The 22,125-nt window shown below is 48.0% G+C and overlaps 1 protein-coding gene across 3 annotated transcripts in view; it reads right to left on the bottom strand.

The window, feature by feature from the left end:
* The window catches only part of FAM135B (family with sequence similarity 135 member B), a 300,914-nt gene that overhangs the window by 82,391 nt on the left and 196,398 nt on the right, over positions 1-22,125 (bottom strand). For all 3 annotated transcript variants that reach the window (XM_079139217.1, XM_079139216.1, XM_079139218.1), the window contains 3 exons: positions 15,709-15,779; positions 9,521-9,694; positions 4,369-4,495 (listed from right to left, as the gene is read on the bottom strand). In XM_079139217.1, coding sequence (XP_078995343.1) covers positions 4,369-4,495; positions 9,521-9,694; positions 15,709-15,779 — 372 coding nt within the window. The remainder of the gene's footprint in view (positions 1-4,368; positions 4,496-9,520; positions 9,695-15,708; positions 15,780-22,125) is intronic.

The following is a 22,125-nucleotide window of genomic DNA, read 5'->3' on the forward strand; positions in this document are numbered from 1 at the left end:
ACTTACTTCAGGCAGCAGAAAGGAGGGTGCGGCCTCCCTGCAGGGAGAATGGTCTTCTCCCGACCTGTCACTGGACTCTGGCTCTTCAATGGAGGCCAGTCGGAACTGGGAATTTTCCAGATGCGAGGGTTGCTCTGTGCTAACCTGGCCAGGCTGTGGTACCCAGCTCTCTGGCCAAACATTGAAATGCTTTTCTGACAGCATTTTGCCGAAAATTAACACTGAAGTCATCAGACTTTGTTTAAAGCAGATGAACCCCCACAATATAGGTGGGCCTCATTCAAGCAGTCCCAGGTCCTGGTAGAAGGAAGACTGACCTCCCCCAAAGCAGGAGGAATTCTGCCAGTAGAATTCCTTTGGATTTGAATGCAACCCTTTCCTGGGTCTCCTGCCTACCAGCCTGCCCCAAAGATTCTGGACTTGCCAGCCTCTACAACTGCATGAACTAAATCCTAAAATAAATCTCTTTCTCCCTATGAGTGTAGAAAGAGATGGCATCACACTTCCTGAGTTAAAACTCCAGCTTCAACTGGAGATACCCCACACACACACACGCACACACACACCGTGACAGGCGCGTGTACAGCTTCTGGATTCTGTTGCTCTGGAGAAGCATGGACTAATGGCCCCATCTGAACCTGGCAGTGTCAGGGAGATTGCAATAAAAGCAGCAAAAAGTAGGAGGAGACTCCTGGAAAGTTTCATCCAGCTCTCTTCCTACACCTTGGGAAACTGAGAGCCAGAGAGAGCAAGTCAGGGGCTTGAGCTCACACAGCAAGTAAGCGTGGAAGCCAAGAACAAAACCACATTTAAGGTGTTTTATGCAAGGTCCTACCCACAAGACCACGTTGGGGCTGGGGCTGGGGCTGTGGCAATAAAAGTTTATTTAATTATATGAATAAATGACAAGGAAACAATATCAGCAGAGTATTTTCTTGGGAAATTTTGTGCCAGGTTGTATGTTCTCAAGGCCCTTATAAGGTGATGTCATTTAATCTTCTCAGCAACCCTGAGAGGCTGGCCTGAGTGTCCCTATTGTCAGATACACTGTGAGGCAAAGAGGGTCAGTGATTCCTCCTGTGCAAACTCGATGGCAGGAGACAGGGAGGAGCCGAAGCTTCTCGCCAGCAGCTCTGAACACACGGGTCTACTTGTGGAAGGAGCAGCAGCAGAGTGGCCACCGGAGAGGACTTGGGCTAACAGAGGGGCAGGGCAGGCTGCACGGGCCCTCACCTCTCGTGACACCTGTGCCAATCAGTTCATTTTGCTGCAAAACTAGTTTTGCAAACGCCTCTGCTGGGACCAGCTTCTTTGAAAGGGAGCCCCTGCCTGATCCCTCCAGCCGAGGCTGCAATCTGCAGTTTCCAGAGCCGTTTGCTAATGCTCTGGGCTTCTCGGGGATTTGGTGCAGGGCTCCCGGGGGAGTGCGGGGTGGATTTCATTCTCTGCTTGGCAGCCCTTGCCAGGTGGGAAGGCTCAGGGTGGGCGCGCAGCACCGCATTATATCGTTGGAGGGGACTGAAATGGAAAATGCTCAGGAAAAGAAGCAAGTCCTGAAAATAACCCATTGAGTTAAGTTCCATGAGCAAATTCACTGCCAAGCACCCACAAATAAGCCATTCTCTGCGACTCTTGCAAAAGACAGTCAGGTCTGCTTTGACACACATCCCCAGACACAACCAACAGAAGGAAAAACCAGAAAATGCCACACCATACTTAGTGCCCACCAAGTCTATTTCTGTAATGTTTTTACACGTCAACCTCTGAAACCTTCTTGGAAGGAAAGACATTATCCCATCTCACAGTTCAGAAAACTGAGTTTTCAAAGGACTTAATAAGCTCCCCCAAGTCCCACATCAGTGATCACAGTTAGCATCTGCCCCAGAATCTTTTCTGAACCATATTACGACAGTGTCCAAGTTGGAGACTGGACAAGGCCACCCTCAGACACTTCATCTGTAAGCGTGTCCACAGTGTGCCTCACACCAGTCCTTGGGTTCCCCTGTTGCCCAGGGCAGCCCTATGAGGCCCTCACATGTCCATGGAAATAGCCATCACCCTGCAGCTCCTTCCCATTAAGATCATGTCTGCTCCCATACACAGCAAGGATCAGTCTGAGTGGCCCAGAGCCTGGACTGTCCAGTTTTCCACATAGCTGACCATATATCTGTTCCATTTACTCGGCACCCATTGCTTGGGCATAAATTTTGTGTTCAGGCATGGTGCTGGGCCCTGGCAAAGGCCAGCTAATGTGATGGTCTCTACTCCCACCACTCAAGAGCCTCAGGGTAGGAGACTGAGACTTCTATAGCACTGGGGAGAAAGGGTTTGTCCTAGGAAGTCAGAGAGTGCTTGACTGCAGTGGTGGCCTCTGAGCAAGTCATACAGCACGTGCAGGGAGCTGTACACCCCAGTTCCTTCAGGGAAAGTGTTGGTCATATCATTTTCATTTGCTTCTTTAGAACCAACTAAAGACTTCAATTTTGGAGACAAGTGTTGAAAATGCTTCCAATTGAGCTGTGACTATTAGGCCACTTATATTCCCAGGCCATGTCCTCTAGAAAGCAGTCCGAGCTGAAGATCTTCAGATGGTAGGCCTGCTAGGGAGGCTATAAGGTCCAGCATGTGTGTGGGGAAGGTAGGAATGGGTGCAGGAGAAACTTAAGCTGTGATGTGTTCACAACACTTCAGTCAATGCCTGAGGACCTTAGAAAGCAACTGGTCCTGCAAATTCAGCCATCATTGCTCCCAGAAGGGGATTGGGAGACAACCAGGGAGTACACCACAGCATCCACAGCAGGAGGGACATTCTGCTGCAGACCTTCAGGATGGAGACAGGAAGACCAGTCTTCTACGTGTGCCCCACCCCAGGTTGGGGGCATTCTCATGCATGTGAGGTAATAAAGAGAGCTCCCTCCATGCTGGAAGGCTCACTGCCTTCTAGTAACTTCCTCAATCACTCAGTGACCCTGTATTGGTGCCGGGGAAACCAGGTTCTGGAATCTCAGTGGAGTCACCTGAGGTCCTGCATCTATAGATCATGGGATTCACCTGCAAACTGGCTCTAATGTCTGCTGCTTACATGTCACCAGTCCTGTTCTGCTTCAAGTTCCCTGTCTCCCAGCCCTTCCGTTTGCTTCTCAGGATCTTGAGAACACTGGACACAGTGGCTGGAGCCACATGGAGATGCGATGGACAACTTTTACAGGCAGATCTCCAAGCCAGGTCTGGAAGCTGGGAGAGGTGATATCAGAGGTGAGCAACCTGGTGTGGTACTGTTATTCAGGACAGTCTGAGCATGGAGCCCAGCTGGACAGGAGGATAGAGCACCTCTTGGGTGCTGGCTGAGCACAGAAGGCCTTTTACACTCATTCCATGGGTCACATGATAATCAGTTCCATATGTCAACTTGTCTAGGTCATGGGGTACCCAAAAGTGTGGTGATACATTGTTCTAGATGACTGAGGATGCTTCTGAATGTGATCAATATGCAAACTGGAAAACTGAGTGAAACAGACTGCCCCCAGCACTGTGTATGGGACTTGTCTAGTCCACTGAAGGCCTGAATAGAACAAATAGGAGTGAGTCAGTGAGAGACAATGTTCTCTTTCTTATTATCCTTGACTGTGATTTCTTAGTTCTTTATGAAGAGCAAGGAACCTTTCCTATTGGTCCTGATTTTCTTGACAACCCTGAATAATACAAGCTGGTTATTTCTGAGCTGATTACTAACAGAAACACATCACATACTGGCTCAGGAGAAATAGGGCTGGTCCCACCATTTGCACTAAACCCTACACATCATAGAAGAGTAGCAACAGAGGGTTCTTGGGGAGAAGGAGCAAGGGAAAGGACAGGATATGCATGATTGAGTGACTACCAAGCATCAGGGACCAGGCTAAGGACTTCACATTCACTAACGTGTTGGATACACTTGACTCTCCAAGACAGTATTAACTCAACAGCTGGGGAAAGTCCTCAAAGAATGAGCAAATGAAAGATGGAGCCAGCTTTTGAAGTCAGGTATGACTCAGTCCCAACAGTCTTTCAGTGTCCACACAACTGTCTGAGGGAAGCCCCTCACCACACAGCTGCCTGGCCTCCACAGAACCGCTCTTCTCCAAGGGAACAAAGCATAATGGGCACCTTCTGAGGACCACATTACCTGGGCCTACCACGGGGCTTAGCATTAAGGAGGTGTCTAATAAAGCGGCAGTAATAAAGAGAAGGATGGATGAATAGCCAGGGGAAGGAGTAGCAGAGCAGAGAATCTCTAGGGGGATGTTTAAAAGCAGGAATCTCATGGAACACACGCTCTGCAAACTGCAGTTGGCAGGTACAGTTCCATGGTCCCTGGGCTGACCTTACCTCTGAGGAAGTTGGCTTGCAATATCCAGCTCCAAAGACCAAGTTTTCCAGAGAAATGATGGCCTGCTCTGGTCCCGTGTCTGGGCCGCCTTTACCAAGCCAGGAGCCTCTTCCCGGACGAGTAAAACTAAAAAGAACAGAAGTGAAGAAGGAGAAACAGGAGGTGAAGAAAGTGAGGGGGCCCTGTACTAGCCCCCTCGAGGGGTGCTGCTGGGAGCACACGGGGCAGGTCACTTAGGAGTTCACCCCCTCCGGCGTCGGGACAGGACACATGTGGATGTTGTGACAGAGGCTCCACTGGCATGTATGCTCAGCAGCCACGAAGGACACATCCAGCAGCTGCGCAATGGGATGCCGCCCTGAGAGGCCACCAGCATGCCAGCTGAGGACGGCAGAGCCCTGAGGCCACACCGCCCAGAGCAGCTGCTGGATGGGCACCTGGCCAGGGGCAGAAGGGCACCCTGCTCACACGGCTCCTCACAGTGCTGGCACCTGGGGCGAGCCCCCTCCTGAACCTCTGTGGAAGAACATCAAAGAACATCCACCGCCTTGAGCCAAGCAGGAGAACAGTCAAGGCCAGCCATCGCCACTGATAGAGCACTCCCCGAGCCCACGGTGGCCAGCAGTACTCAGTGCACAAACACAGATCCCCGCACACTCAGCTTGCTCGTGGCGATCCACTCTTGGGTGTGCCAGCCATGATCAACTTCAGAATTGAAGGACGCGAGGGAGCCAGTGAGAGCATCACAATTCTCCTCACTGGGGCTTGGGGTCATCTTGCCTGCCCTGTTCTTTTCTACGTCCATTGATCTACATATCAGTGCAATCTGCTTCCAGCCGCCTTGCCTTCCGATCTCACCTGTTGGCTGTCTTAACGCAGCATTCTTAGTGTCGTGTGGCCAACACTACCTCACGGGTGTGTTTTAGCACTCCAGGGAGACTGCAGGTCTAGAGGGCAGAGGGGCAGCCCCAGGTGGCGGCATCTTCACTGCACAGGAGAGTTGTGGAGGGGCTTCACCCAAGAGGCCCATCCCTGTTCCCACTCAAAATACTGAGAGGGAAACCAAGTTGACCTTCTATTCTGGCTTAATTCCTGTGTTCAAATAGGAACAGCCTCACGCCACGTGCCGGGACATCAAGCGGAGGGGAGGCGCTCCCCTTATGGATGGTAGCGAGGGAGGGAGGCGGATAAACCAGTGCACGGTGGAACGCAGTGGAGGTTGCTGAGGCCAGTGAGCAGGGAAAGGCAGGTCAGGGAACCAACCGGGTGGCCAGGATGGATGTTCAGGTGGGGACTTGCTGAACAGGGGGCAGCGGGCCATGAAGCCTGTCTGCCAGGGGGCGAGTCCCAGAAGCATTGCCTGCACACTGTGGGCCAGGCCAGGTTTTAACCTCCTCTGCCCCACCTCTCTGGGTCAGCAGGGTTGACGATCACACTGGAACCATGGGGTCATTACCAGGACTCCCCGAGAGAAGCAGAGGATGGCTTTAATTAAGCACAGCATCTGGTCAATAGTGAGGAGTCATAAAATGCCAGTAACACTTAATGATACTGTAGCCGTCAGCCTCGCCATATCTATTATTGACACTGGAGCTATCCATATGCGTGGCAGTTGTTGATAATGCCATAATTATAATCATCCTTCCATATCCTCCAGATCTGCAGATTTGACCAATTAGGGATTGAAAATATTCTGAAAAAAATAGCATCTAAACGGAACATGTACAGACCCTTTCCTTATAATCATTTCCTACAAATACTCAAATCAACCATTTACATAGAGTTTACATTACGTTAGATATTGAAGGTAATCTAGAGATGACATAAAGTGTCCGGGGGATGTGTGCATATTGTATGCAAATACCACACCATTTTATATAATGGCTTTGAGCATCCATGAATTTGGGGATCTGCAGGGGTCCTAGAAACAAGCCCTACCCTGCATGGAGGGCAGTTGTATAATGTAATATTAGTGTTATTCTGATTTGCTTTGAATTGAGAGTTGAGGCTAGTTTCACATTCAGTTAGAAGATGGGTAGAAGGAACATTTCAGAAGAAAAGTAGAATAGGTGTGCATATGGCAAAACAGTAACTAAAGGAACTTGTTATTTATTTAAATGTGGCCCTTTCTGGGTCTATCCAGAATGGAAACATCTCAGGGGAAATCGACCTGCCCCATTTGAGGGTTAAAACTTGGATTCTTTTCTTCAGTCTCTTTGAAGGTTAAGGGTCTTTTGAGGTTGAAGTTTTAATTTCACACCTCCTTCATACTTATTGGATCTCACTGATGCTGTGAGAAAATGCTTTTCTGGAAAAGCTAGTGCTTGCCCTACTTGACAGGTATTTCCCACAATCTTAAAGGTTCCCTTTGTTCCCTGCTACCGTGAGCCAAGATAGAAATTCTTCCTGCAGAATCCAGAGACTGGAAGACAGTTCTATTTTTACCTCCATCCACAGAGAAGTAAAAGCTCCCACTGTGGGTCTATCTGCATCCTTCTCCAGAAGGTCCTGAAGGCAAACTTGTCAGAGGCCCTTCCTGTCAGGGGGTCAGATTCTCTACCAAGAGCCCCCAGACTCCCAAATCTTCATTAGAATAGCATCGGGACTCCCAACAGCACAGAGGGAGAAACCTGCTCCCCACTGCCACTTCAGGTGGCGTGAACACTCCTGCTGATCCTGCCCCCTCCTGATGTCACCTCCAGCCCAGCCTACCAGAGGGATCTCTACACAACTCAGCTCTATCAGGCTGTTCTGCTCACACCTTCAGGGCTTCCTCTTTCTGCAGTAAGTGGACTTTCATTTCCTTAGTGTGTCCCTAATTACACCGATAAAATCGAGCTCTAATCCACCCTCCTGAATCCATCTTTCACCACCAGACAGAGCACAAAGGCCATTTCTTCTGCAAAGCTTTCCTTTGGGTTTCAAGCAGAACTGCTTCTCACCATGCTCAAAAAGTCACCTGTCAGTTATTAAGCCTTATTCTTGTGGTCTAGATCAGGGCTTGGCATATGGATGATGCTCAGTAAAAGTTCACCTATTGAATGCATGGACAAGGGTTTATAAGTACTCTCATTTAACCCTTCAAACAGCCTCCTGGACATAGTACTCAAATCAGCACGGCCAGCAAGCAGGCCCTCAGGATTGCACCTGGGTCCATCTGATTCTAAAGCCCATGCTTTCAACCGTTCCCTCCATGAGCTCCCTGGACACTGGGTACCCCCTCAGTTTAAGTGGCATCTCTCTGGCTCAGTACTCACTGCTTGTGTGGATTTCTGCCAAGCTCTGCACCTTGTAAGTGCGGGAGCCTGGTCTGCTCATCTCAGAGCCTCCAGGTTCCTGCTTTCTACGAGTGGTTCAAGCACAGTGAGATCCGCCCTGAACCCAGCGAGTCTCCACCAAGGAGAACACTCTCCACTTATTCCCTTGCATCCCCATCTTTTCTCTTGGCTCAATCTCACCTCCACTTTAAAGAAATTCCTTATTCATTTGTTTGTTTAGATGTTGAAACAGACATTTAGAGAATTTAGGTGACCAAGGACCCCCAGAAACAAAGTGGTGGGCGGGACAGTGAGACGGCTGTGACTCCTGCTGAGGACCCAACCCCTCTCGAGGACCCAGGACTGCATGGGAGCTGTGCCTTTCCAACTCCCAGCTGTCGCCTCTCCTGCCTCCAGCAAACAGCGGCTGCTCTCAGGACATTCCCTGTGGCCTGGCCTCACTAGTCTCACCTCACTGACATCAGAGATGACACTCAACTCTGCACCAGGTCTTACCTGCCAATCCTCAAAGCAAACCAGGGGCTGAGGAACTTGCTTCACAGAATGACAACACTGTGCCGCTTCTAGGATTCTACTATTCCTGCAATTCTCCAAGGCCAGGTCTGCTTCCCTGTTCCTACGATGATAAGTCCTGGAACATTTTCTATCAAGCTCCGCTACAACAGACTTACCGTATTATCATTGCACATATGCAGATTGGCCCGCTCCTCTGCACGTGCGCTCTTTAAAGGAAAGGTCTATTTCAAGGACCCTGAGGACCCCACAGTAGGATGTGCAGTGCAGACCCCGGTGCCTTGTCTGGAGCACACTAGGCTCTCAGCGAACGTGAATGCGAGAATGGACAGCCCCATAGACTCCCTGACCCAAGTGCCTCCTTTATCTTCAAGCGGTTCAGTCAAGGTTTAGGGCTTCTCAGCAGAGCACCATGGGTGGGCCATGCGCTACCTGACCCAGGCTTGGGGGCTGATGCTCACAGCCGCCTGCACCCCTCAATTCCCCATGCTTTTGGATTCTCCCTGTGCTCTGACTTTAACTCTCAGGAAGGATTGCCCTACGCCCAAAGCCCACACTACTGCAAACCCTCTCCTAAACAATCCACTTTTTTCCTCTCAGAATTCTCCTCACTTTGCCTGTGAGCTGCATCTTCTCTCAGCACTGAGAAACCATCCAGGAAACTGGGACAATTCCCTTCCCAAAAATCTGTATTACAAGATGCTACCCTTAAATATCCCATCGTACACACGTGCAACTTTGGTCTACATGCACGTGAAATGCTTTGAAAGGATCTAGAGGCACAAAATCAGCTGTACTGGAGCGTTCAGGGGGGTCACACACAGCACATTGCACTTGCTGTGGCCAATTCTGTCCCTCCCGTTACAGAATTCATAAGCCTCAGTGCTCCACAGGACCTTGGAGGTTATCCCAGGCAAGGCCCTGAAGGGGAACAGGGAAGGAGCCATCTTACATGTGACCACTTGTGTTTGAACAAATATCACGGAACCCTTGCCACGCTGCTGGCCCTGTCATCTGGGAGTGACCACAACCGATGTAGATGGCACATGTTAGCACTCCTGCCTTAGAGATGAAGATCATGAGATGACTTCTCCAATAAGGCACAGTGAGAAAAAGTGAGGCAGGTGAAGACTCCACACCCTCCTGGTGTGAGCCAGTGTTCGCAGGGTTCCAGCCCTTGGACTCCACCCAGTGTCCCTTTCACTCCTGGTGCCCCTCCACACCTCTCCTCTAGCTCTTCTGAATCTCTTAGTGAGGCCCAGGCTTGTGGCTGCAACTGGGAGAAGCTTCTCTGTTCTGAACTTACCTCCCTGGCAAGCTCCAAGCCTCTTATGCCTTGGGGCCACCACTAACTGCATACCTGATCAGGGGCTGCTGCAGAGCCACCAGGGCAGCGTGGATGGTCACTGAGATCACTGACAGGTGGAAGTAGTCAAACATGACAGGGACCTGGTGGTGTAGACCTCTCCGGGGGTGGAAATGCAGGCTGAGCGTGCGACTGCTGATCATTGGTGTTCCGGCCACATCCCTCAGCCTGGAAAACATGCAAGTGAGCTCACATTAGTGACAGTGGATTTCCCTGCTGTCCTCCAAACAGGTCACAGATCAGAGGGCAGGCATCATCTCATTAAAATCTGCACATACTCTGCCGGGCAGGGATCATTCTCCTCATGATCAGCCAGTGAAGGAACCCAGGCTACCTGGGTCTCGTGCTTTGCTGTCAGGGACACCTCATCCACACTTGGGTGACTGAGCTGCCAGCTCCCTCATGGCTCCTCTCAATGCCACAGCCCGCCCGGCCCTCTTTCCCTTCCTCTTGCTTGATGCTCTGCCTACTACTGCAGCATAGACCTACTGTGCTGAATCTACTTTGGGAGCCTGAACTTTGTTAAATTTCTACTACTACAAATTTTCAGCCCCATGACCCAGCTAGTATTGGCAACAGCAGAAGTGGGTCAAAAGTGTGCTTATGGAGGTGGATGACAGATTGGCTGCACAAAAGCATGAATGGACCAAAAGCACACGGTCAGTAGGCCTGAGCAGTCATGAAGGCCCCCACTTCTGCTGACGTGCCATGACAGGTGTGCATCCACTGCTCAGAGAAACCAACTGGCAGGCAAGACCCTTTGGTTACAAAGAGAGTTTGAGTCTCCTCTAAAGAAAAGCCAGCATGGTAGACCAGTACAAATCTCCAACTCTGAAAACCAATCCCTCAGGTTCTGTGAGCTGTGTTGAGCCCAAACACACGAGAAACCTGGAGGAGTGTCTTCTAGGAGTGGGTCAGAGAGAGAACCTTCTCCTTCCTCCACAGATGAGGGGGCAAGCCAAGGCAGCAGAGTGAAGGGAACAGCCTCCCAGGCCCCTGGAAGCCCTGCTTCCTTGCAGTCATTGATGCTCCTGGGCAAACAAATGCCTTGCTACAAAGCCAAAGCCACAAGGCCCCCTACAACTCCATAAATAAGCTACAGGTGTCCAGGAAGAACCCTGATGAGGAGGGGATGCGGATTCTGCCCCAGGAGCCACAGAGAGTCCTTAGCATTGCCCTTGATTCAAAGCTGCCATTCATTGAGGCCTCCCTAAGAACTGAACACACCACTTTTTCTCTTCCTCTGTAAAGCACTCTTAGGAGGTATCCACCAATATTGCTCCACTTATTCAAAAGGAAAAAAGGCCAAGAGAGTTAATCAACTTGCTCAAAGTCACAGGCAAAATGGAAAGGCCAGACCATGTCCTTCCGACTGCACAGTCTGTTCAAGTTACTTTAATACTGCCCTGAGTCTGTTCAGACCCAGGTTCCTGCAAGTCACAGAAACATGCTTAGGGACTGACCACGAGGCAGCTTAATGGGTGGTTTGACAGGTGGTTCAACAAGTCACAGGACAGCAGAGGTGTAAAAAACACATGAACACAAATTTAAGCCACTTAGTTAGAGTCAAGAATGAAGAAAGAGGGAGGCAACGGCCGTGCAGTGCCCGAGATGTGTAGAGCCCCTTCCTAGAGACTGAACCCAGATGCTGGCGTGTCTCAATTTAGAAAAGACAGAGATAAACTTGCTAGCTCCCAGGGGAGAATGCCTGGGTTCTTGTAAAGGACCCCAAGCCAATGAGCAAAAAGCAAGTAACAACAGTAACAAACGAGCAGAAAGGCAGGCAGGGAGCCCACGATGGTGGCCTGGAGAAGAAGGGGTGGTGGGGAGAGGTCTCCGCGGCTGGATGGCCATCCAGACCCAGAGTGTTCTTGGTGTAAGCAAGGAATAAAATTGAGGGCACTCAAGTAGGCCCATAAGGACGGACTGCTCCTTCATAGAAAGAATCTTCCAGCCCTCAGAGTTGTTTGGGAACAGAAAGGGGTGTGACAGGAAGGTGTGTGCTCCCTGGCCTGGGCCACAGGTAGGAGGGTCTCTGCAGAGCAGGTAGAGATGAGAGGTTAGGCCTGAGCAGGGCGCCTCAATCTCAGAGATATTGACTCTGGGGCCTGAACGGGCTTTGTTGGGAGTGGGGTTGCCCTGTGCTCTGTGAATCTTCACAGCACCTCTGGCCTGTACCCACTAGATCCCAATATCATTCTCATCTTCGATATCTCTAGACATGGACAAATGTCCTGGGGCCACATCATCCCACCAGCATTAGAGCCACTGAATGAGATGGGCTTCAAGTGCCCTTTCAACCTCCTCCATTTGATTCCTTTTTGTTTTCTACCTGGGGCTAAAGAAGCCAGCTGACCTAGTGATGCTTCAAAGTCTAACATCTACCCCCAGGATGTGCTACAGATACCTTATCATCCTTAAACCCAATTTACGAAAATGAAAAAGTATGGTATTTCCAATCTTTCCCAGCTGCTGGCTTCCTGTTCCTCTTAGCTAATCTTGTACTTCATGCAGGCCCCAGTTCTGAGTGATATTAAGAGCTTCATATTGCACAGAGGAAGCAACACGTTGAAGCCTGACCTTACTTGCATCTCGGAAGCCATAAAAAGGAAGAAGTCATTTGTTCAGCAGGCCATGCACTGGCACTCTTATATGTATCGTCCCTCTTAATCCTCATAACAGACCCAATCATAATGCCCATTTTATAAACAAGGCTACTAAAATTTGGAAAAACACAGGGACTCTCTCCATATTTCATAGTTAATGAGCGCTAAACCTCAGTGGCTGCATCTTATATGCTCTTATGCCCAAGCTTGCCATCAATGATTTTTTTCTAACAAGAAAGTCTCGTTTACCACATCCACTATGGTTTACATTACAGCTTCATAAAGGGAGTATTGGGGAGTAATCTCCAGGCTGGTTTTGGAATCAATGGCAGGTTTCTGTGGTTAACTGGAAATGCCTACCACGGAACTATGGATGAAAACCTCTGAAGGAAATGGGCACAGGGACATAGGGCATTGGTGGGTTATTGGAGGAGTGAATGACAGGTGTCCAAGATGGTAAGGGGGACATGTGAACAAGGGAAGCAGGGGTTTTGATTCTGGAAATACACACAGGATCTCTTAAGCACCCACTCTCCTGAAAAGTAGGGAGCAGCTGTGATGAGAGATCCAGCTGTCCAGGGCGTCCTGATAAAGATGAGAAGGAGGAATCCATGATGTGGAGCCCAGACGTGGTTCAGGACTCTGGACAGACACTCTGCAAGCCCCAAGACCAGGCAACCCCAGCGACATCAATGCATGTCCATTCTCCAATGCCCAGACACAATCAGGACTCTGACAGAATCAGGACTTCTTTGGTTGAGATCCCTCCCCCAGTACCCACTCAACGATCCATGTTAAGAAAACACCCACAGGCGGGCATGGGGCCACATGCCTATAATACCAGTGGCCAGGGAGGCTAAGACAGGAGGATCATGAGTTCAAAGCCAGGCTTGGCAAGAGGGAGGCACTAAGCAACTCAGTGAGACTCTGTCTCTAAATAAAATATAGAATAGAACTGGGGATGTTACTCAGTGGTTGAGTGCCCTGAGTTCAATCCCCAGTACCACCCCCCCAAAAAAAAGAAAAGAAAACACCCACAACTATTAGATAGATTTCAAGGATGGTATCTGTGCTCACTGGGAGAAAGTCCTGGGAGGAAGACTGCATTTTGAAGGGGTGGAGGACCATCCAATCAGTGGCTGGCAGCCTCCTATTCCCCGTTCTCCAAAGACAAGGCAAGACCAGATGTGAGGATTAATTTTAATTGGTACAAAGTGGTCAGCGTATGTTGAGGTTCTTCATAGGACAGTGGTGAAAGGACTTTTGTCCCTTATCACCTTCTGCCAGCAGGAAAAGTGTCCTTAAGGAAGCTGAACCTGTGTCCCCTAGGACTGTGAAAATAGGTCCTGGTGACTACCTCATCCTGCAAAGGCACAGGAGAGCAGCTGGATGAGGCTAGCCTATCCTGCGGGAGAGAGAACAGCCATTTGGAGAGGGTTCCCCATATATATGAAAAGGGGCTAATGTGACTTGGTGTATTTCCCATGGGCCATATGTGGGATCCCTGGAGGAGTACCCGCCTATTGTGGTTTGGATATGAGGTATCCCCCAAAAGCTCCAGTAATATGCCAGTAATGTGGACTGTCTGCCAAAGAACACGAGTGGCTGAGGATAGAGCCAGGCTAGAAGAGGGTCATGTGGGCTTCAACTGGCAGGGTCACAGAGGCAGACCACCCCAGCCTTTTGGAACAACTTGCTACCATGTTCACCAGATGCTAGAGGCAGAGTTACAGGAAGTGTTTGCTCAGCTGGGTTAGTCTTGCTTTGACTTTGGCCCCATCTCTTCTTTCAGTGGCCCTATTCTTCCTTTTTGGAATGGGAATGTTTAGTCTGTGCCATTCTATATTGGATGTATGTAACTTGCTTCTAATTTTTATATGGCTCACAGCCAAGAGTATGCCTTGAGTGTCAGAGGAGACTTTGGATCTGAACTTTGGGGCAATGCTGGAACTGTTAAGACTATGGGCACTCCTGGAAATGGGCAAAAAGTGTTTAGCACTGTGAGATAGACATGAGCTTTTGAGAACCAAGGACAGAATATTAAAGTTATGGTTATGAGGTGCCCCCCCAAAAGCTCCTGTGTTAATGCAAGAATATTCAGAGGTGAGATGATTGGACTATGGGAACAGTAACCTAGTCAGTCTGTTCTAGTGTGGACTAGGCGATGGCAACCGTAGACAGGCAGAGCGTGGTCGCGGGGAGGAGTGTCACTGGGGGCATGCCCAGGAAGTGTTCATCTTCTCCATGTCACATCCCCCCACCTTCCTCCAACTGCCAGGAGTGTAGTAACTCCCCTCAGCCACATGCCTCCACCATGATGCTCTGCCTTACCTCGGGTCCAGAGCAATGGTGGTGGTTAACCATGGACTGGACCTCTGAAACTCTGAGGCAAAATGAACTTTTCTTCCTCTAGGTTGTTCTTGTCAGGCATTTTGTTCACAGTATAGAAAAGCTGACTAACGTGCTGCCTCAAAGAATTTGCTGCAAGACATGAGTCACCTGGCTATGAAAGGTTTCACTGTATCAGAGAACCACACGCTGGGACTGGGCGGAGTGGCGGGGTGTCTCATGAGTCTATCTGCAAGGAATTAACAAGGACACCCCGAGGGTGATTCAGCAACTACCACATAAAGGGCCCTGCCTTTGACCAACCCAGTTTCATTTCATGACATTTTCTCTATCTTCTCCCTCCTTGCTGCCTGACCCACAAACCACAGTGGAGAAGAAAGCTCGGGAAGAACTAGAAAGTCCCATCGTTCACTGCTTCTGCACTGGGAGCGTTCACCATCAGGAAGCCTGGACCAGGGGGTTGAGGGAGCAGGCAGAAGTTATAAACTGGATGGGAGTTTAGAGTTTGGATATACTTGCTTGGAGTTTTCAATACCGAGGTAAAGGACGGTTTACTTCTTACCTGGAAGAAATCTACAGTGCTAAATGACATGACAGTTCACCTCCGGGTAGAAGGAAGAGGCCACAGAAAAAGATGAAAGGAAGTTGCTATGAGAAGGAAGAGCTGCTTTCCAGTTATTTAATCAGCAGGTTGTACATAAATGGATTTTCAATTTTCAGAGAGTTGAAACACAACAGAAGCTATTCACTACCAAGATGCAAAGTCACCTGGCAGGGGAGATACCATGATCACAAAGGTGGTTTTCCCAGGGTGAGTCTTGTCCATCGCACAAAGATGCAGAGTCCTGGCAAAAGCTTCCTCTGATTCAGAAGAGGCTTTGACTTTTGTAGCCTCATAGGGTCATTATTCTAAAGCCCCCAGTTACTACGGCACTGAGAATGTCCGGAGGACAGAAGGCATCAGCAGCGAGGCCCAGAAGAGGGAGGTGTCTGTGCACACAGCACTGGAGCTCCTGCCTCAAACGCTCGCCCTGTGAAACGCCCACGCAGACATTCTGGCCCCTGTTCCTGGTCAGCTGTGACTAGTGGGGACCTGGCAGCTTTCAGGAACTGGGTATCTGAAAGGTGTTGTGAGGAGTGAGCCTTTGGGAAGCCCCAGGGTGGGGAAGGGGCAGGGAAGCCACCGCCACCGGGCCACCACAACTGGGGGATTTCTGCAACACTCACTGCTCTTCACTGTCCGTAAAGTGCAGGTCCACCTTGAGCTGAAAATCGACTCCACTCAGCGCGTCTTCCACCTGCAAGAGAAACAAAGTCCAAGGGATTTCAGAGGCTGACTCTGGTCCACGTGAAATACTTAGCTGTTCTATTTCCTAAACTGGAGAAAGAGAAGAGAATTCCAACACAAAATGAAAGTCACTGTGCTTAAAGCAGGCTCTCCCTGCAAGTCCTTTGCATTCTGTGAACCAGGTCTCTCGGGGTGTTCTGGGGACAGTGGAAGGCAACCATTCACATAGCCAGTTTGGGAAAAGTCTTTGTTCAAAAACAGTTAAACATGTCTTGGTAGTATAGGATTCCTGGAGGCCTCATTTCCTCATGGATTAGATGTAGAATTCTTTCAGGTGAGGCAAGATGTTCCCTAGCACCTCCTTTGAGAAGGATAGAGAAGTGAAATTCCAGCGAAATCTAACTTAGCTAGTGATGGGATAAATCAGAGATGAAGTCACCTCCAAATAGCAAGTTCCTTCGCATGGCAGGCTCCATTGTCCACAGGTGTGGAGGAAGAAGCCCACACCCAGCAGGGTTAAGTCATTTGCCAAGGAGGCTCAAGTCCATAAGAAAGAAGCTCTTCATTATCGTCTTGAGGTTCATTATATTTCAACCATTTCTATTCAAAGACACTTCTCTTTAGCATTTTGTGTCCTTTCATTTTTAGTTTAAAAAGTGTGGGCTTCCCACGTGCACCAGTATCCCCATATCTTCTTTTCTCATATTTAAAACCATCACCCCTGGGCAAAGGGGAGTCTCACGCTAACGTCCAGACTCCCATCCCCTCTACTCAGCTGGCCTGCCTAGCACCAGCATTGCACACAGGTGACAGGACTCAGTCCCCCGCCCCAGGCTGGATATCCGCCTCTCTACCCACTGCACCCTGCTTCTTTTCTCTTAGCATTTAGTACTTCCTATTAGAATTGTTTGTTTCAAGTTTATAGCTGGAAGCTCATGCACCAAATGTTATCTGTGAACGTGTTTTGTTTAATCCCCATGGTATTTTTAAAAATGTTTTGAACAAGTTGCAAACATTTAAAATTCAGGCAATTTCACATTCGAATTGCAGGTTTCTAGGTTCTGGAAAAATAAAACCCCTAGATCTGGCAGTGCAGAGCTGGCATTTGTTTGGATCAAGCAATTCTTGCACCTACCGCTGCTTTACTCATTCACTGATGATGCTCATCTGGCCTGAGGCTAAGCCCCCTGGCTACTTTCTTGCCAGATGTCCCCTCTAATCTGTGTATCATTAAGGGGACACTGGTTTTCATTATTCTGGACCTCAAACTCAAGGAATAAGGTCTGCTACATAGAAAGTGTCTTTGCATTTTCGAGGAATAAAGCTCCTGCCCATCCACACTTTTTTGGGGGAGTCTTTTCTTTGCAAGAATGTACTCATCCTTCAGGGACAGAAATCTCCTATCCAAAGACCTCTTTGGAAACATCTTCCTGGTTAAGCATAGTTCAGGCAGAGACATATGGATGGAATTTATCTTTAGGTCCTTAGGGTTTAAAAATTGTTGTTTAAAAAAAGCATTTAAAAGCTAACATTTTGCTGAATCCAAGTGCTATAAATAACTTCTCCTAGATTTGTTTTGCATAATCACGAGCCTCACTTCATACACACAATGAAAGCAACGCAGCTTCTTGCCACCAGTTCCTTGGAAGTAAGACTGGCAAAGCAAGGCCCCAAGAACCTTCCAAGCTTGCATTTGCCTCGGTGATGAAAACTCACTGTGAGCTCCAACTTTAAACCTGCTGCAGTTCCCTAGGAACTGTGGCTACATGGAGCCTGGCTGCGACTTCACTGGTATGTCAATAAATCTTACTTGCAATATATAATCCAAATGAAGTCATTGCCTTTCCTAACCGTTCGTTTCATGACGGGCTATACATTTCCTGCCCCTCCAAACACACGTGCATGCACAGAAACCGGCTACACACACATATGTGCCATCTTTTCTTAAGGACATCATCTCTTTTCAAAGGTTAGTTTCTGACCACCAGAGGCAGTTTTACATAATGGAAATAATAAAAGAAGCTAATACCTATGAATGTGTTGCAATGTAGCAGGATTTACTTAATGTGGATAAAACGATGAATGAAGAAATATTGTCCACCATTTACAAATGAGAAAACTGAGGCTCAGTGTGATACAGTCACTTCCCTTGAGCAGCGAGTAAGTCCTCAATGCCAGGTTCTGCCCAGGACTCTCCTGCTCATGGTCAAACCTGTTCTAGCTATACGTGCTCTCCCCGTTGGCATCAAATCTACTCATGACAATGGCTCATAAGTTCTCCTCCTTTCCTTCCTCCCCAGTCCCACTTGTACTGGTGGCTAAGAAGGGAGCTACTGAAGGCAGGCTTCATGGGTGTGAATCCTGATTCTACCACCGAGTCAAACTTTCAGTTGATTTTCATGGAATGGAAGGAACATAATCATGCTTACTCCATAACCTTGCCATTGTGTGAACTAAATATGAAAATGTACACAAAGGATTGACATATTCTCAAAAAATATGAGTTATTATAATTCCAGTTGTTTCCTCTTTTGTTCTGGGTAACTAACCCCACAGTGGTCTTGCCCACTGAGATTATACTGCCTGAGCTTGAAGGCTGGCTCTACCACTTCCCTTCCTGATGGGGTGATGTTGGGACAATAATTTAACATCTATTAAGCTCAGGATCTTCATTTATAAAGCAAGAGTAATAAAACACAATGTTGTTGCAATTATTCAAAGAGAATACTCAGCAAATGCCTGGCACACAGCACCGCCAATAAGTGTAGGATGCTATTACGTTAAGATCATCAAGATGGTTATTGCCACACAACCGGGATTCTGATCACCCTCTTAGTAGAAACTTTGCATCCCCCAACTACCCTGGACAACAGCTTCATGCCACAGTGTAGGACCACATCACTGGCTGTCTTCTCTGTGTGGAGTCCTCCATCTCTGGGCTTAACCTGGCCTGCTTCCATGGGCCATGCTGTGCCACCCTGCAACGTTCCTTTCCATCCATCCTGTTGCTGGTCACCTGTCCGATCCCCGCCTGACACTTGCAACACTTGTGTGAGTAGCAGCAGCAACTGCTTCCACACCCTTGGCCTCCTGACCCCATTTCCCATATTTGTGCAGGCATGACCTGTGCAAATCCCAACTCTTCTCCTACTGAGTCTGGAAAGCTTCCTGCCTTAAAACAAGGTGAATAGGCGGACTTCAGTGGGGTCTCTGTGACCCCTCTGCTATTCTTTTTTAAAACTTTTTAAAAAGTAGTTGTACATGACAGTAAAATGCATTTATACATTTTGATAGGTCATACATAAATGGAGAGTAATCTCTCATTTTTCTGATTTTACATATTGTAGGATCACATGGGTCATACAGTCATATATGTACATGAGGTAATAATGTCTATTTCACTCTAGTATCCTTCCTACCCCCATATCCCTTCCCCTCCCTTCACTCCCCTCTACCTAACAGAAAGTAACTCTATTCATCCCTAGCACCACCCCCTTTATTGTGAATTAGCATCCACATATCAGAGAAAACATTTGGCCTTTGGTTGTTTTGCGCTTGGCTTACTTTGCTTAGCTTGATATTCTCCAACATTATCCATTTACCTGCAAGTGCCATAATTTCATTCTTCTTTAAAGCAGAGTAATATCCCATCATATACATATACATACATACTGCATTTTCTTTCTCCGTTCATCTGTTGAAGGGCACCTGGGGTGGTTCTGTAGTGTGCTATTTTGAGTTGATCTGATGTAAATATTGCTGTCTGTGGCTGCATCACTATAGTGCGTTGATTTTAAGTCCTTTGGGTATAAACCAAGCAGAATGGTGCAGCCATTATGGAAAGCAGCATGGAGAGTCCCCGTGCTATTCCTAACCCTCCTTTCTACATCTGTGTCTGTGATGCTTCCTGTGCCAAAAACAACAACGCTCTCTTCCTCAAGTCGGCCCTGTTTTGCCCTCACTATCTTACTGTCCGGTGTCTCAGAGGTGCTTAGCAGCTTCGTGGGGAAATCCCATCCACGCCTACTTTCCTAAAGTCTGAATCAGCCCACTAACTCACCCTGAAACCATAATGCTCAGTTAGATAACCAGGCTGATGATCTTCACAGTCTGTGTTTTGTGCAAGTACTACCAAAGGACTAGGGTGTGGGTACTCCCTGAAACCCCACTTTGGGAAATGCTTTTCTTTTTAAGCCTATAAAGCGCAACCTTGTTCAGACCCACACATGCATAGAAACAGATGCAGTCTTTTCCCTTCTTCCTCAGAGCACTACGCATCTTACCATTGTAATTGTGTCTCCTTCTTCATCTCTTCCTCTTCACTTTGCCAGCTGGAAGTCTAGCGCTCCAGCTGTGGGCTGCCATTAGCCAATGTCCAGAGGATGTGTGGGCATTTTGTTCTGCTATATTTACCACAGGCTTTCTCTTCCTTTCTGGGTTTGTCCTCTACTCTGGCTCATTCCATGGCTTTTATTTTTTCCCCTCTTATCATTCCATGTATTTTTTATTTTTTACTGAATATCTCTTTTAATTGTTCTAATTAGTTATACATGACAGTAGAATGCATTTATGCATTTTGATAACTCATTCAAAAATGCAGTATGATTTCATTTTTCTGATTATACATGTTGTAGGATCACATAGGTCATGCAGTTATACACATACATGATTAATCTCTAGGATACATAAAGCACTCAAAAAACTTAACATAAAGAACTCAAAAAACTTAACACCAAAAAGCCCCAAATAACCCAACCATGTATTTTGTAAACCTTCCTAAGTCTTGTGTGGGGTTACAGAACAGCTATGAACAACTACCCACACTACCTCCACCCTCACTCTTTGCAAGTTCTATTGAAACCTCTCATCATATTTCTCAACTGGTGATTCATTCTCTCCATGGTCAACCCTTGCTCTAATCTCTGGCCTCACTGTTTTGACTGACTCTCCTCCATGTGGGAATTGCCCATGGCATGTGGCATGGTGTGCTTGATGGACAAGCATCCATTGTGTCAATGCCTGTTGTTCATAGTGACCGCTGCCTTCGTTCCTGGACACATCCTCTGGCTTACACATCCTCAGGCTGTCAGCAGTATTTTGATTGTCACAGCAGATAGGTATGCACTAGAAAAGAGCTCATGCATGCATTCTGAATGCATGGTTTTACAGATACATCAAATTAACCGTAATTATCACTGATTTGGATATGATGATTAGTTGTAACATTGTTTGCTGCCATATAGATTACCACTAACAATAATAAACTATTATTTTACAAAGGTAAATAATTGTACATGCAGGAAAAAATATATCCTATGAGTCAGACTCCCATTCAACCATAGGATGTTTTATGATCTCAAGACTTTCAACTCTAAAAGCCTTTAAATTTTTAAGGGCAGTATCAAGGCTCAGGGAATTGAGATGGAATAATGCCAAGACATATCGTTAAACTAGAAGCCCCAAACACGGGGGTTCTCTTTTCCCCTGCTTATCTCCAGTATGGTACATACTTCCTGGGGGTTGGTGAATGATGAACAAGTGGCAGCACTTACATTTAGCCACACAGCGGATCCCAGTCACTACCTAGAGCACCAATCCTGGACAGAAAGCTGAGGGACAGGAGAGGAGAAACACACCGCCAGGAGGAGTTGTTATGCACAGCACACACGAAGCAAACAGGACTCTAATTAAGTTCTCCTAAAATAGGAGCGCTTTTCCACATCCTGCAAGAGATCCCATCAAAAAATAATCAAGAGGAATGTGGCACCTGGGATTCCAGGGGAATCCGGGAGAGCAACGGCTTGGGCTCCAGATCCTCCTTTGAGACATGCTGATTTGACGCAGGAGGGATTTTCAATGATGTGTCCAGGTCTCTAAGCTCTCATTCATGCAGTTCCCTTTTGGGGTGTCCTTTCTCTGTCTCTGTCTGACGGACTCTTCACAGGTATGTCTGAAAGCAGCTCCTTTGTGACGTGGTTGATGGGCACCAGCTTTGTCCTCCCAAGAACTGTTTCTCCACTCTCGGCATCCCTTTATTCCTCCCCACACAGCAAGGGCCGTGCACATCATTCGCCAAGATGCTTGTTTAAATATCTTTTTCCTGCTGAATTATCCACCCCTGAAAGGCCAAGATTCTGCAGCCTTCTTCACATCTGTCTCTTATCCAAGAGCCTAACACAGGGCTTTGCAAAAAGGAGATTCTCAAAAGCCTGTACTGACTGATTCATTGACAGAGTGCCTGAACAGAAGCACAAACAGGCAAGAGAGGAGCGGAGAAGAGAGACACTGTCGGTCAATGGAGACTGCTTGTCCCTGAGACCTCATGGGTTGAGAAAGCCTTTGAATGAAAGGATGAG

This window comes from Sciurus vulgaris, assembly GCF_902686455.1.
Source record: "Sciurus vulgaris genome assembly, chromosome: 1".
Lineage (NCBI taxonomy): Eukaryota > Metazoa > Chordata > Mammalia > Rodentia > Sciuridae > Sciurus > Sciurus vulgaris.